This window comes from Crotalus tigris, unplaced genomic scaffold (genome assembly GCF_016545835.1).
Source record: "Crotalus tigris isolate CLP2741 ecotype Arizona unplaced genomic scaffold, ASM1654583v1 scf7180000021131.477146, whole genome shotgun sequence".
Classification (NCBI taxonomy): domain Eukaryota; kingdom Metazoa; phylum Chordata; class Lepidosauria; order Squamata; family Viperidae; genus Crotalus; species Crotalus tigris.
Genome location: NW_024098363.1, coordinates 252038 through 266948, shown reverse-complemented (window position 1 = coordinate 266948; position 14911 = coordinate 252038). Strand labels below are relative to the sequence as shown.

The following is a 14911-nucleotide window of genomic DNA, read 5'->3' as shown; positions in this document are numbered from 1 at the left end:
TCGGCAACAGGACTGCCAAAATTTTGGAACCAAGGGTCAATTCCATTCCAAGCGTCCCTTCCGTGGGGCCAGGGGCCGCCCCTATAGGAAGTCCAAGTGACGCCAAGGCAGATCGTCCTATAGGCAGTCGCTTAGCACTGTTCAGCGACATTTGGGAGGTCACCACCAACGATGCCTGGGTAAGGGAGACCATAAGATATGGTCTAACCCTAGAATTCATATCCATCCCCCCAGACCGCTTCATGCAGTGCCCCACTTCAAGAAACGCAGACAAGGCCAAGTTGGTATCCAAGGCCATATCCCATCTGTTAGAAATAGAGGCCATAGAACCAGTACCTCGGGAACAAAGGGAAGGGGGTTTTACTCCATTCTGTTCGTGGTCCCCAAGGCCTCGGGGGGTTGGAGGGCAATATTGGATTTGAAAGGACAAAATTACTTCCTAGCCTACAGGAGGTTCAAGATGCAGTCCCTCATATCCATTCTGGCCAGCATCAGGAAGGGGGGTTTTCTCTCCTCCATAGATCTGACAGAAGCGTATCTCCACTTCCCATCCTACCCCAATACCGCAGATTCCTCCGATTTTGCTATACATACCGGCATTATCAATACAGGCTTCTACCCTTCGGCCTCTCCTCGGCCCCTCGGGTGTTCACAAAGATATTGGCAGTCTTAGCAGCCCACTTCAGACTGATGCCGGTGTGCGTGCAATGTTACCTGGACGATATAATTATCTAATCCAGTTCATTCCGTTCTGCCCAATTGGACTTACAGAACGGATACACTTCAGCAGCATGGCTTTTCAATAAATTTCAAAAAGAGCCACACGACCCCCGCTACTCGGATCCTACATCTAGGAGCGGTAATAGATTCCAACCTTTGCAAAGTTTATCTCTCCCAGGAACGCAAGGACAGGTCCCTCATTCACAAGATCCAGAGAGAGAAGGTAGTTCCACTGGTCCAGCTGTCTCAGCTGTTGGGGAAGATGGTCTCATAACTGGGAATAGTACCGTGGGCCAGACTACACTCCAGACTTCTCCAGTGGTTCCTCCTTCCCTATCATAAGCGGAACGTGAGTGCCTCCACACGGAAGGTCAGGGTCCCGCATCACACACTATTGTCACTCCAATGGTGGACGTCGTCAGCTATGAACAGGGGGTCCCTTTTCAAGGAACCTCCCAGGCTCATATTGACTACGGATGCCAGCCTGTTTGGCTGGGGCGCACACCTACAGACGCACATGGCTCATGGACAGTGGTCCCAAGCTGACCTCGCACACAACATAAATTGGCTAGAACTCAGGGCAATACACCTGGCACTTCGTCAATTCTCCACCATAGTGGCGGGAAAACACATTCTGATAATGACGGACAACGTAGCGGCCAAGGCCCATGTCAACAGGCAGGGAGGGACCCGATCGTGGTTCCTCATGCAGGAGGCTCTGGACCTGGGTCTGTGGGCCGAGTCCAACCTGGAATCCGTCAGCGCGGATCACATATCCAGGGAGGCGAATCATCAAGCCGATTCACTGATCAGGGCCACGGTCAACTTGGAGTGGCATTTGGACCCAGCCCTGTTCAGGGAAATCTGCAAGATGCTTCAGGAGCAGGCAGAGATCATCTTGGTCATTCCACATTGGCCGAGACGCCCGTGGTTTGCCGACCTTGTGGAGCTTTCCATCTCACCGCCATGGAGGATTCCTCCAGAATGCATCTCCCTCAGCCAAGGGGCCCTTCAACACCAGGATCCCCAGTGGCTCCAGTTGGCCGCCTGGCACTTGAGCGGCAGACTTTAACCAGGCAATCCTATTCGTCGAGGGTGATCTCTATAGTCCAAGCTTCCAGGCGCCCCTCTACTAATAGGATTTATGATGCGATGTGGAGGAACTTCTGCCTGTAGTGCACTAAGCACCACCTTCAGCCTCTTTCAGTGACCATTCCAAATATTCTGGACTATTTGCTGGAGGGTATGGATAGAGGGTTAACGCCTAGCACAGTGGTTCTCAACCTTTTTAATGCCGCGACCCCCAACCGGTCGTAAGTCGAGGACTACTCAACCGGTCGTAAGTCGAGGACCACTCAACTGGTGCAGCATTGTTTGCAGAATGGGACTTTTGGCGGGCTCAGCAGGGCAGAGACAGCCTGGACAATTCCTATTGGCTTTTGAAAGCCAATAGAATTAGACTCTATTCAAGAGAGTCTATTCTATTGGCTTTCAAAAGCCAATAGAATAAAAGGGAGTAGCACAGCTAAGGAAAAGGGGGAAAAAAATGGCGGACTGCGTTGTTTGGCGACCCCCGTGAAATGGTCGTTTGACCTCAAATGGGGTCCCGACCCACAGGTTGAGAACCACTGGCCTAGCACTATCTGCAGGCAGGTAGTGGTCTTCCACGGTACTTGTGACAATCTGGTCCCTTTAGCCCAGCACCCAGTGGTAAGCGCCTTCCTCAAGGGGGCAACTAATGCCAGACCACCGGCGATACTTCGATACCCCTCTTGGGACCTGTCACGGGTTCTACAGGCTCTAAGTTCAACGTCATTTGAACCCATCAGATGTTGCTCTGTAAGACTCTTTTCGCTGAAAGTTGCATTCGTGATTGCAGTCATGTCAGCCAGACATATTTCGGAGTTGGCTGCCCTTTCAGTTAGGAGTGACTTGTGCATCTTCCATGAGGACAGGGTGGTCCTTCGTTTAGATCCGTCCTTCATTCCAAAGTCAACACCTGGTTTCATACGGCCCAGGAGGTGGTACTTTCCAATTTTTGTCCCAATCCTTCCCATAGACTGGAACGGCAGTGGCATAAACTGGATGTGTGCAGGGCCCTGCGCTATTATATAAAGCAGACTTCTGCCTTCCGCAAGTCCGAGACCCTGTTCGTGTCCTTCCAGCCCTCTTCCATGGGTCAGAAGGTCTCTTCTTCGACCATTGGGAGGTGGATTAGGGAGTGCATCACCCGTGCTTATCTCTCTCAATCCCTACCGGTTCCTGGCCACATCACTGCCCACTCCACTCGCAGTGCGGCTACGTCAGCGGACTGGTCTACACAGGCATCCATTGAAGAAATCTGTAAGGTGGCAACTTGGTCCTCCCCTTCTTCCTTCATCAGGCACTATAAGTTGGACAAGTTTGCCTCTTCAGATGTTTCATTTGGCCGGAGGGTGTTGCAGCAAGGGTTTTCACCTAGTGGGACACAAGCCCAGACTGGTTCCCTCCTATAGGGACATGAGCGGCTTTGGTATGTCCCACCGGTGGATTCTCCACTCATCATGCTGGAGAAGGGGCGTTGTCTTACCTGAACGCCTTTTCTCAGCATGATGATGGAGAATCCACACGCACCCTTTAAGGGCCGTCTGGTCCTATGTTGGGTAGGAGGAGCCAACGCGTTGGACTTGGTTCACCTTGGTCGAAAACTGGATGCAGTCCAGCCCAGCGGGAGGTGTGGCAATTTTCTAGACTCAACTGAGCAAGAAGGCTGAGACAATCCATCGGTGGATTCTCCATCATCATGCTGAGAAAAGGCGTTTAGGTAAGACAATACCCTTAAAGTGCCTTCATTATAGTCAGAGCTATCAACCATTACACTGCATTAGAGTCAGAGAAACTTACAACCCTCCTGCCTTCTACACACATACACACACATAGACACACAAAAACTATTGCATGAATGAAAAATTTCTTCCAAAATCTGCTATTTCAAAGGATATACAGATGTTTCCTGGCTACTCTAGGTTGCTATTTTCCCAAAAATTGCCCTCATGCCCCCATCTGTCTCCCTACTATTTAGGTTTAGCAAGGTATTTTCCATGGGAAAGAGTGTCAGACAATGAAAGAAAAGAGAAATCCAGGAAGGACACCTGGGCCAGCTATCAGCTCAGCACATGGACACTTTTCTTACCAGCTATGAAAACTGGCCTCACCCCTAATACATGGTCTACACAAGATTTGTTTCCAAGAACTACAGGCTTTGACATTAAAAAGATTCTCCATACCTCATATAGATTAATTCAGTGAATAAAGGAAACCAAATCCAATAAATTAGTTCCTTCTAAAAATGTATCAATACAGGTAGTCCTTGACTTACAAGCTTTCATTCAGGGTCTTTTCATAGTTACAACAGCACTGAAAAAAGGGACTTACAGCAGTTCCCATGTGTCCACACAGGGAGAAATTCTGATCCTAATAATGGTTGTAAGTTAAGGACCACCTGTATTAAAGTCTGCCATTAGTTTCATATGTCCCTGAAATAAATAACTTTTTGTTCCTGAGATAAAACACCTATGATTTGACTTGAATCTATGTATGCATGTATATTTCACATTTCTGAACTACCCATCTTCCTCAATATTTTTTGCTTGTGTAGTAGAAATGCCGTAGTTCTGCCAATTTTGGAGGTATTCATAACTGCTTTAGCTGTGCTAAACAGTTAAAACAATACGGTCTCAAAAGAGAAGTTAAAAGAAAACTAAAAATGAAATAACCAATAAGCATAAGAAAAACAACTGGCAGAGGTAAAGTTTAGAAATTCAAAAGAACAATGAAATAGTTCACATTTCAAGTGATAATACTGCGCTATATTGAACATTTGGCATCAGACACTTCAGTTATTTTGTGATCCTCAGATCTGCTGGTACAATAGGGCTGTTCTTTGATATTTGGAAAAGTTTTTTCTTATGCAAAACTGCCCTTCTATACATTTAAGACAACAAAAAAGTTCTTCACTATGTAAATATTATTCTATTTTCCAATAAAGTCACCCATGGATGTTGGTTGGAAGTGGAGAAGGGAGGTGAATTGTATCAGATTTATCAAGATGCCAGCACATCTAATTCCTTTAGAGCAGGAGTCTTCAAACTTGGCCCTTTTATGATTTGTGGACTTCAACTCCCAGAATTTCTCAGCCAGCGTGCCTGGCTGAGGAATTCTGGAGTTGAAATCCACAAGTCATAAAAGGGCCAAGTTTAAAGACCCCTGCTTTAGAGGTCATTGTGATGTTATTGCATAAGTGATAAAATTCAGGCAGACAGCATTGTTTTCAGGATTCTAATGCCTTTGAGATACAGCTAGTCTGAAACATAATTTCTTTGTATAGTTCAGAATAATTTTTTGAATTGTTATGTTTAATAGTTTGTTTCACAACAACTTGCAGTGCAACTAGGTTGTGTTATTACTTTAAATCTCTAACACAGTAATGAAGTTTGGGCACTGAGAACAACATAGAACGCTGCTGCTTTGAATAATTCAGATTTCTAACAACTCCCACAAACCTTTATATTTTCTTGTTTCTATAGCTCGTGAAGGTTTGCATGTGGCTTTGTGGGTTGGTTCAAATCACAATTTTGAATTAGTTGAAAGAAAAATTCCACTTGCTTTGCATAAACTTCCATAGAGATCCTTTCATTCAGCCCATGGAATCTGGTCAAAAGGGGAAAAGAAAGCAGCTGTTTAATGCCAAATTAATCATATTATCAAGTAAAACTTTTATATTATAAATATATGTGTAGTGCAATAGCATTCCAAAATTTAGATCCAGATTTCAGTCATACTAAGAGACAAAGCTAAATTAATTTAGGAACTAATTCACACATTACAGTAATTCTTAATGGATTGCTTCCATTCCATTGATATGCAACCCTATGTTCATGATAATAGTACAAAACTTGTGGTTCATATGGCCAATATTTTACAACTGGGAAGAATTTGAGAGGTGAAAGGAGTTCTCTAAGCCTTGCCAATTTCCTCCCTTTTGCTCCTGGACTTATCTATTCTAAGTTAGTACATCATTAGCTAAAATCTCTAAAGCTACCAGGAAGCTGTTTTTAAATGTAACTCCCAGTTGCAGCAAAGTTTCCCACTCCTTGTTAACAGCTTTGGGTATACCCCAATAGTTACTTTAAAATCATGGTTAAATAGTCTAATTCTATGCAAAAACCCTGCCTAAATATGAATAGGTTTGGATCTAATCCAGTGATTCTCAACCTTTCTAATGCCGTGATCCCATAATACAGTTCCCCATTTGTGGTGACCCCCAAGTGGGTGTGGCCACCAATAAGAGGGAGTAGGACAGCTAGGGAAAAGGGAAAAAAATGGCGGACACCATTGTTTGGTGACCCCCGTGAAATGGTCATTTGACCCCAAATGGGGTCCCGACCCACAGGTTGAGAACCACTGATCTAATCTATTAGGATCTAATCCTAATTATAATGGTACAATCATTATTGTGAAAATGTCCATTTCAGCATCTCGACTTATATTTAACACAATCAGTGACATATGTTTGTATAGTAAAGAGCCTATAGTTTTCTTTTGGATTTTGTTTTAGACCCCAGCTAAGAAATTAAAAACCAGGAATTATTCTTCTTCCCCAAATGGTTTTAAACAAGAAGCCTTTAATACAACAGAAATTTCAGGGCATCACCATATTGCCACTGCTTTTTCTACCCGGTTCCCTAAAAACAGTTTGAAATTGACCTGTAATTTTATTAAAATCTGCAGAACAATATAAGAGAAGGAAGAAAAAGACAAATGGAGCCAGGAGATGAGAATGAGTTCTTGCTAATGGGAGAATATTCTGTCCGCAAAAGTTCCAGAATTGCAACATTTTAGGCAAATACATTATGACTGAATCAACAAGTTATTCATTCAGCCCAGGCAAAGCCAACACTGTAGGACTGGATGTACTTGAAGATGACTCTGAACTGAGGTAAAACCACAGTTCAATTAACCAGTTAAACTATCTGTCAAGTGCTTAAAGAACTTAACGTAGTTTACTTATATAAATCCTCATATCCTCAGTTTCTTTTGAAAAGTGTCCAAAATAGTAAACTTAAGATGTTCTGTGTTTATAATCATGACATTGAACAAACCACTGTGAACTGGTCCATATATAAACCAGTTAACTAAAATGGCTGGAATCACATCATGCACAAATAAGCGAGCATTATAATTGAGTGCAATATATGACCCCAGATACAGAAATATAAATAGGAAAATACTTTGTAAAGCCATTAATTTCTCTGATTCATCTAGCTGAAAACATGGGAAGCCCTTTTCAACTTCTTATTGCATCCATGACAGGTAGGATATAGTCAATAAATATTTCTCAAGACAAAATTAAAAGCCATATTCTTTCCTGGGGGGGGGGTGTATGTGGGAGACATCAACCTGTATAAGATCTCTCTGAATACACACATCTAAGGCATCTGAATTTACTTTACATTCTTTTACAGAATGTGCGGAAGCATGGTTGAATTAATCAAATATCCATCTTGAGCAATTTTGTAATAAACATATTTGTGAAAATGAGTGTATCTGTGAAATGAGTACCGTAAATGCCGGCGTACAAGGTGACCCGGCGTATAAGACGACCCCCGTCTTTATAGCCGGGCCGCATTCCTAGAACGTCGTCTTATACGCCGGAAACTACCAGTATTTCCGGCGTATAAGACAACTCAGCGTATGAGACGACCCCCGTCTTTGGCGCAGATTTCAGCGCTCGCGGAAGTCGCCTTATACGCCAGCATTTACAGTATATTTGTGAAAAAGTAAGTATCTTAAAAGGGAAGCAATTTTGTAGTTTACTTGCAATCCAAACAATAAATTGTAAGTAAAAGTTCTGCTCACAGAACTTTTCTTTCATAGTAAAATTTTCTACTCATTAGTGACCTCCCAACTGTACTACAATAATACTCTTTACATAAGGCTGCCCTTGAGTATCTGGAAACTTCAACTGGTGCAGAATGTAGCAGCGCAGTATTAATCTCAGCTCCATGAGTTGCATTGGTTGCCAGTTTGCTTCCAGGTTCAATTCAAGATAATAGTTCCAACTTTAGAAGTCCTTCATTGAATGAGGCTGAGTTATCTGAAGGATTGTCTCTTTCCAGTTACATCTGCCTATGCCATAAGATCGGCAGAGAAGGCATGCTGTGGGTCCTGTCTGCTAGGCAGGACCCAAGAAACAGGCCTTCTCTGCCATGGGACCCATCTTAAAGAATATTACCCCCCCCCTTTACTCTGAATTGAGGCTAGGTCTATCCCTGTTAATGTTCTAGAAATCTCTTAAGATCTGGCTATGTCAACAGACCCAGGGCTCCCAAGGGACTGGTGAAATTCTAAGATGGCTCCATCATTGTGGTTAATATTCACATTTCTTTGTATCTGGTGCTTTTGATTTATTAGAAGCACTAGATACAAGACTTTTATATTTTAATAATTATTTTTATACATTTACTGTTTTAATTAACAGTTGTACCCTGCCCAGAGTTACTTTTTATGAGATGGGCGGCTGTATAAATTTGATAGATATCAATATTCATTTACTTCTAGAAAAGATCCTTCACTTTCATTTTGCTTTTTATCAGGACAGATACAAGCTCTAAGTCTTCCTCTGATACCTTTTAACTATGGTATGCACATAATTCAGGGCTACAACTTACTGTTTTCATTCTCAGGTTTCAATGGGTATGTCTCATTTGCTTTTATTAAAAAACACTCATGTTTCTTATCCAGTGTTTCATTAAGAATGATCACTGTACTGTACCTTGGCAAATCATCAGCTTTAAAGGTTACTGGGTTAAATCGATAAATAGCCTTTGTGAGGCTGCTGTAGTGCCTGCTATCAGTGTTTCCAACACAAATGCCTGTAAAAAAAAATAATCGGTACAGTTAGTATGTTGTTTAGTTTAGTTTGTTTGTTTGCTTATCTGTTTTGTATTTTACCTTTTATGATTATATATTTTTTGAAATAAATAATGCTGTATCAATTTTAATCAGTACTATTCGTATGTGCCAAAGTTTTTATCATAAGCTTTGTCTTGGAACAATCCAGTGCTACAAGACATAAATGAATAATAGGGACAGTCTCAGTGAAGAAAATAAATGCACATGTCAACATAATCTTGAAAACAACTTATGTATGAATGGAGAGTATATAGTTCACCAGTTCCTGATAGTAATAATATTAATGAAAAACAGCTCTCAGGCATCAAAGAAAAAAAAAAAGTAAATGTTTCCAGTCATTAATAGTATTTGAAGTGTCTATGTATAAATTGAATAAAGCAGCGGAACAAAAGATGACATAGAAAAAAATGGAAACAATGTTTGAGTGGAAACAAAAGAGAAAAACACTAATGATCATGTATTTGCCACTACCTGGAGCTACACTGGCAACATCTGGGAAAACATCCAGGGTGGTCTGGCGGAAGACCCGTACAGCGAAGGTCTGGTCATCCCAGGGGCTAGTGGGGGGTGGATCAAAGGTATCCATCACTTCTATCTTCACTCTCTTATCATTAATTGTTTTGTCTAATATTTCCAGGACCTAAGAATATACCCAAAGCACAAACAAGTTAAAGCAGCCAAGATGGTTGTCATCATGATGTTAGCACAAGTTCCAGACACTCTCTCAATCCTTCATACCAGTTTCAGCCTTCCCAATAAAAATATGTAGACAGGACAGGAATCTCCTTGTTGAAATCTATTTCCAGTTATACAAAGGAACTGAAACTTCTTGCTGGGCAATTTGAATTTGGATCTTTGTGTCAAAATATATTTTATATATTTTATATGGCCTCTTTAATATATATTTCCAATATTTAAATCACATATTAAATACAGAAATATATAACAGAACACAACAATCAGGCAGAATGGTAAAGAAACTGTTGTCACCTTAATATTTGGCTTAAGCATTATTTCACCTTGCATTTTTGTCACAAACACTATAGGAAGGCCTTTTGCCTTCTAAGCACATGTTGCAATATTCAGCTATTAAAAACTGTTTGTTCCTTCCTTAACATCATAGCAGGAAGGGAAGTACATTGCATAAAAACTGCTCTCTATAAAAGTTACTTTCAGGGAATGAGAGAGACCTCTGGAAATGCTCAGGTTCCCTGATATCTCTGGATAGAGAATTCTACTTTTTCAGGCAGGGAGCAGGTTTCCCAGTAACAGTATCACTCAGGACCCATAAATTAGATGAGATGGTGAGAAAATTCCTGCAGTTACTGGAAATCTACATGGTGCTAAGGTGGAGAAGAGAATACAGTTGCTAATCACTGCCAATTATGCCCCATCTCCCCCTGCTGCAGCAGCCAGAAGAATGCCAGTAGCTGTAACATGGAATCAGCTAGCATCTCAACTACAAGAAATAGGTATTAACAGGATCAGCCCAGGTTACTTCACAGCAGTCACAGCTGCCTAAAGAGGGAGGATGCAGCACTATATCTAAATCAGGTAATCTGTTTAATGTTTCCTCAAGTAAAACTAGATGTCAGACTTTATAAGCCTGGGTCTAAATTATGACAAATTCTAAGATTAAAACAGCAAAAGCATAAAATTCCACTGCACTTCTTCATACTACCTCCTCAATGGTTTGTGATGAGTGGACGCGGAAATTCACTGTGGCATCAGCTTTTGGTGGAATAACATTTGACTAGAAAGAGAAGAAAAAAAAAAGGAGATCTAAATGAGGGTAGAAGCATCAATACAGTTCAGGTCTGTGGCAGCAACTCAAAGCAGTTTCACCTGCAGCCATAACATAGTTCCTGGTTTGTTGGCAGCATCTCTTTTAAGTTTAAAGGAGATTTGCAACTGTGGCTTACAAAAGCACTTGCTTTTGTTCTTCTTTTCTAAATGCCATTATTCCTGTTTCCCTCTATGTCACTCTATTAATGCTGAGCAAAGCTCTGCCTCTTCTTTTGCAAAAGGAGAAGTTGGCAGACATATCTGCACTTGAAAAAGATGTAGCCACATGCTATGCCAGATGGCAGTGAATAGCTTGCTTCTAAAGAATAGTAGACAGACCCACTTGTGCTTGCCCTTAACTCATTGCACAGGGAAATGTGGGTCCATCTTCAGGGAAAGAAAAATGCTGCCAATTCATGTATTACATCAATACAAATTTATGCTGGGCATGTATGTCTATGTGACCAGCAGACCCATGTTCTTAAATAATGGGTCAACCCTAAACATGGATAAAAGAGTGGATGGAGATTCAGTTTGAAAGATATGGTGATTGTTGAACCATATTTTCCTCTCCAAAAGCTCATCCCTCTCACCCTAATTTTTTTCTCTTTTGAATTCTTTTATCATAAATGAACTAACTGCAAATAAAGCAACTGTATTATGGATTAAGTTGTTTTGTAATTAAAATTACAGATAGACACATCTTTATTTCACATTTGATTGGAACAGAACAGCATTTAGAGCTATGGATCTATAATTTGGGTAACTTGTAACTAAATCCCAGTTCTACCAGCTGATGTCGCTGTTTAACTACCACAATAGCCACATTACTAAGTGATAAAACCCTACATCTTTGATATTCTATTTTCTACATGTGTGCATACAAACACAAAAATACAGTGTCACAGACATCAGACTAAGAAACCACTTCCACTGTTCAACAATCTTAACATTTCTCGAGCATAGACTGAAGTTTATTGTATATCTAAACTATTAAGGGTAAATATGACGAGCTCTTTGTAAACATGTGTATCTTATGTATATGTGTGTGTTTATTAGGACTGTACAGTACTTTGGTTTAAAAAGACAAACGGTGTTTTGGAGCATGTAGGATGTGGATGCTTCATTTTGTTTTCTGGGATTACCTGTAGGGTTGTGTTCACCTTGTGAGATATGAAAAGGAACAACACAGGGATGTCCACAGTCCCCTTTTTTTGTTTATTGTGGTTTTTGAAATATTGATTAGAGATATAAGACAAGATGAGAAGGTTGTGGAGGAGATTTTAAAAGAAAATTATAAGTTAACATTGTACTCTAACAATATTTCGCTCCCTCCCCCTATCCAGCAGTAACCACTTAGGAAAGAAGAGAGGAAGGAAGGATTAAGAAAGGAGGAACAGGGAGGAAGGCAATCCAATGTATCTTTACTGGCCCATATTCACTTGTATCCCCAAACACTCTTTATTGACCCACACTACTCCACTGCATTTTTCCCAACCCAAACAACATCTCTTAGGCCAGGGGTCTTCAAACTTGGCTCTGACTTGTGGACTTCAACTCCCAGAATTCCTTAGCCAGAGTGCCTGGCTGAGGAATTCTGGGAGTTGAAGTCCACAAGTCATAAAAGGGCCAAGTTTGAAGACCCTGTCTTAGGCATTCCCATGCACCCTACCTAATCCACACACAACACCTTTCCCTGACCCCAAATTTCATTCCCTTCGAAGTGGTGGGTCCTGGATTTTGGACGCATTCTGTAAATTAACCAGTTTGAGGTACTTTGGTTCAAAAATAGTTGCCCTCTTATGCATTGTTTCACTTAGTTAAAGGTCATGATGAGAGTTTTAGTAGCATAATAGATTATTTTTGCAGGAAGCACAATAATGCAATATCAGAAAAGTGGATGGAAATAAAGGATTTTTTTGCTGGTTCCATTTTGGTTCTGTTTAAGTATGTTAAACATTTCCATTAGCATATATACCTGTTTTGTTTTATTTTCTGACAAAAATGGTGGGAAATCTTATCTGGATTAATTTTCCTAATCAAATGTATTAAATTTATATGGTACCCATCTTGCTTTGAGAGCAACTCTGGGCAGCTTACAGTGCAAATGTTGGGTCTCTGTAGGTTACAAAAGCGGGGCAGGGGCCACCAATTGTCCCATTCAGTTTTCTTGCAACTTTTTCCAACCTACTGTCTTCCAGTAATACCTTTATTCCTGCATGAAACATGGTGATTGCAGTGGTGGTCCGAACTAAAGCATTAGTGCCAGGAGTTTGCTCAAGAAACCTGCATAAAGATTTAAAGGCAAAAGATTCTTTGGTATCCACATTAAACCAACTTTCTGTACTCTGCAAAATAGCAGCAATATTTTATATTAATTGAAGTACAGTAATTGATACAAAAAGGAGAAGAAAGAAGAATCACTTGAGTTTTATATAATCCAGTGAAGTATATTGCTTGTAGCTTCTGGTATATTTTTCATTTATTTATCCAGACCCAGCTTATTTTTACTTCCTCTGCTCTCTTTTACATAGTAAATTTTAGATTGATAACTGCTCAGGGCATAATTTTCTCACTGCTATTTCACTGAATAGCAGATACTGTTCCTCCCACAAACAGATGTGATAACGTTCTATTAATACTCCCATAATTGCCTTTTCAGAATTTGATAAAAGATCAATGCAGTTGAAGCAAGAAAGTTTTCAGATTTTTGTTGTTGTTGTTGTCTGGCAGCTTTTCAAAATAGAAGAACAGTTTTAAGAAAGGAGGAGAAAGGCAGTAAAAAAGAATACTACACAGGAAAGTACCTATTACCACCATTTCCTAATTAATTTATGCATGCAAGTTTCAAGAAAGGAACCTGATAAAGCATCTTCTTTCTTACCAGCCAACAAGAGGTCCGAAGAGCCACAGATTTGCCATGATGATATTGAGGGGGAAGCTGAACTGAATAGCAGAGAATTGGGAATGGGAAGAGAATATTAGCAAATATGTAGACTTTCTTCTACATATTTATCAACCATTCAAAAGAGCAATGATTGTACAAGTAGATACAATTACTATATATAAAAGTACAATCCAGTCCATTCTTGCTAAAGGAGGCAGTGGGCTTATGGAATTATTTTTTATAATATTCTACTAATTAAAATCTGACTTGAGTACTTGTTTTATTTGAGAAAAAAGGCAAAATACAAATTTCTTTTACATAAAATAAAAAGAAAAATAGAAAATGAATCTATGGAACAAAGGAAGTAAATAGGTAACAAATTAGGCTACTAGATGCAAGTCAAGATCCTGGTTATTACCTATATATGTACCTTGACTTACAATCACAATTAGGACTGGAATTTTAGTCATTAAGCGATGTGGTTATTAAGTGAATCTGACTAGATCTGATTTTAATCATTTTTACCATGGTTGTTAAGCAAGTCATTGTGGTCATTAAGTGACTCATGCAGTTGTTAAGTGAATCTGCCTTCCCCAATTGACTTTGCTTATTGGAAGCCAGTTGGGAAGGTCACAAATCATAGCCACATAATTGCAAGATGCTGTGACCATCATGTATCCAGCCAGTTTCCAAGCACCCTAATTGTGATCATGTGATTGCAGGGATGGAGTAATAGTTGTAATTCAAGAAAGGATCATTTTTTTCTAAGGCCATTGTAACTTTGAATCATTATCAAATAAAAGGTTGTAGGTTGTAAAATCCTTTATGGCACAGATCTGACTATCTAAGCAGCCATTGGTCCACAACTTCTGCTCATCTTATATGTTCAGATAGCATTGACATATTGCATGTCCCATCCATTAATCAATGCCACCTGATAAGACCTAGGATGATTATCCCCCTCTAAGATACATCTGTCTGCCACTCTGGCTATGATCAATAGAGCTCTGAAAACCTGGTTGTTTTCCCAGGCTTCGGGGTAAGTTGGTGACAAGTCCTGCACCTTATATTATCTTTTAATAGCTGTCTTTCTCCTGGTGATTGGAGTTGTTTTGGAAATTGTATTGTATGTATTGTATGATGATGCTGCCCAGAGTCATTTGATAATCAAATAAGTTTTTCTAGTGCTCAGTACAACAATTCATGGGAATTCTCCTAAGGTAGGCACGTCAAACTTGCGACGTCACATGATGTCGCGCAATGTATCATGACTTTTTCCCTATTGCCAGCAATGGGATGGGTGTGATTTCGGTGTGATGCATCCGGCCCGCGGGCCAGCAGTTTGACATGCCTGTCCTAGGGGGGAAAAATGCCTTAAAATGATCAATGTGTTTTATGAAAGATAAATGAAGAAAGCATGTACTGTTCAATACTCACCACTGGTACCAGTTGTTCAAACATCATGATTTCAGGTCCATGACCAAACAAATTGGGCATAGGCTGCGTTTCCAATCTATAGGAACCAAATGCAAAAAGCAAAATAAAGTACATTCAGTTGAATTATTT

At 40.4% G+C, this 14911-nt stretch overlaps 1 protein-coding gene and 1 long non-coding RNA gene across 9 annotated transcripts in view; one reads left to right on the top strand and one right to left on the bottom strand.

Moving 5' to 3' along the window:
- The window catches only part of LOC120320047, a 122899-nt gene that overhangs the window by 17136 nt on the left and 90852 nt on the right, over nt 1-14911 (top strand). Inside the window, exon 3 of one of the 6 annotated variants that reach the window (XR_005559875.1) lies at nt 10086-10227. The exons of 4 other annotated variants lie outside the window; for them this stretch is intronic. This is a non-coding gene — a long non-coding RNA (uncharacterized LOC120320047). Of the gene's footprint in view, nt 1-10082; nt 10228-14911 lie in introns of all 6 variants that reach the window. One more of the 6 variants, XR_005559872.1, reaches the window with a different exon arrangement.
- Nucleotides 1-14911, bottom strand: part of PM20D1 (peptidase M20 domain containing 1) — a 39043-nt gene that overhangs the window by 13951 nt on the left and 10181 nt on the right. For 2 of the 3 annotated variants that reach the window (XM_039369470.1, XM_039369469.1), the window contains exons 7-13: nt 14783-14858; nt 13343-13404; nt 12666-12744; nt 10355-10426; nt 9145-9313; nt 8534-8633; nt 5262-5409 (exon numbers count right to left, since the gene is read on the bottom strand). In XM_039369470.1, coding sequence (XP_039225404.1) covers nt 5280-5409; nt 8534-8633; nt 9145-9313; nt 10355-10426; nt 12666-12744; nt 13343-13404; nt 14783-14858 — 688 coding nt within the window. In that variant the 3' untranslated portion in view covers nt 5262-5279. Of the gene's footprint in view, nt 1-5083; nt 5410-8533; nt 8634-9144; nt 9314-10354; nt 10427-12665; nt 12745-13342; nt 13405-14782; nt 14859-14911 lie in introns of those variants that run through there. The other variant, XM_039369467.1, reaches the window with a different exon arrangement.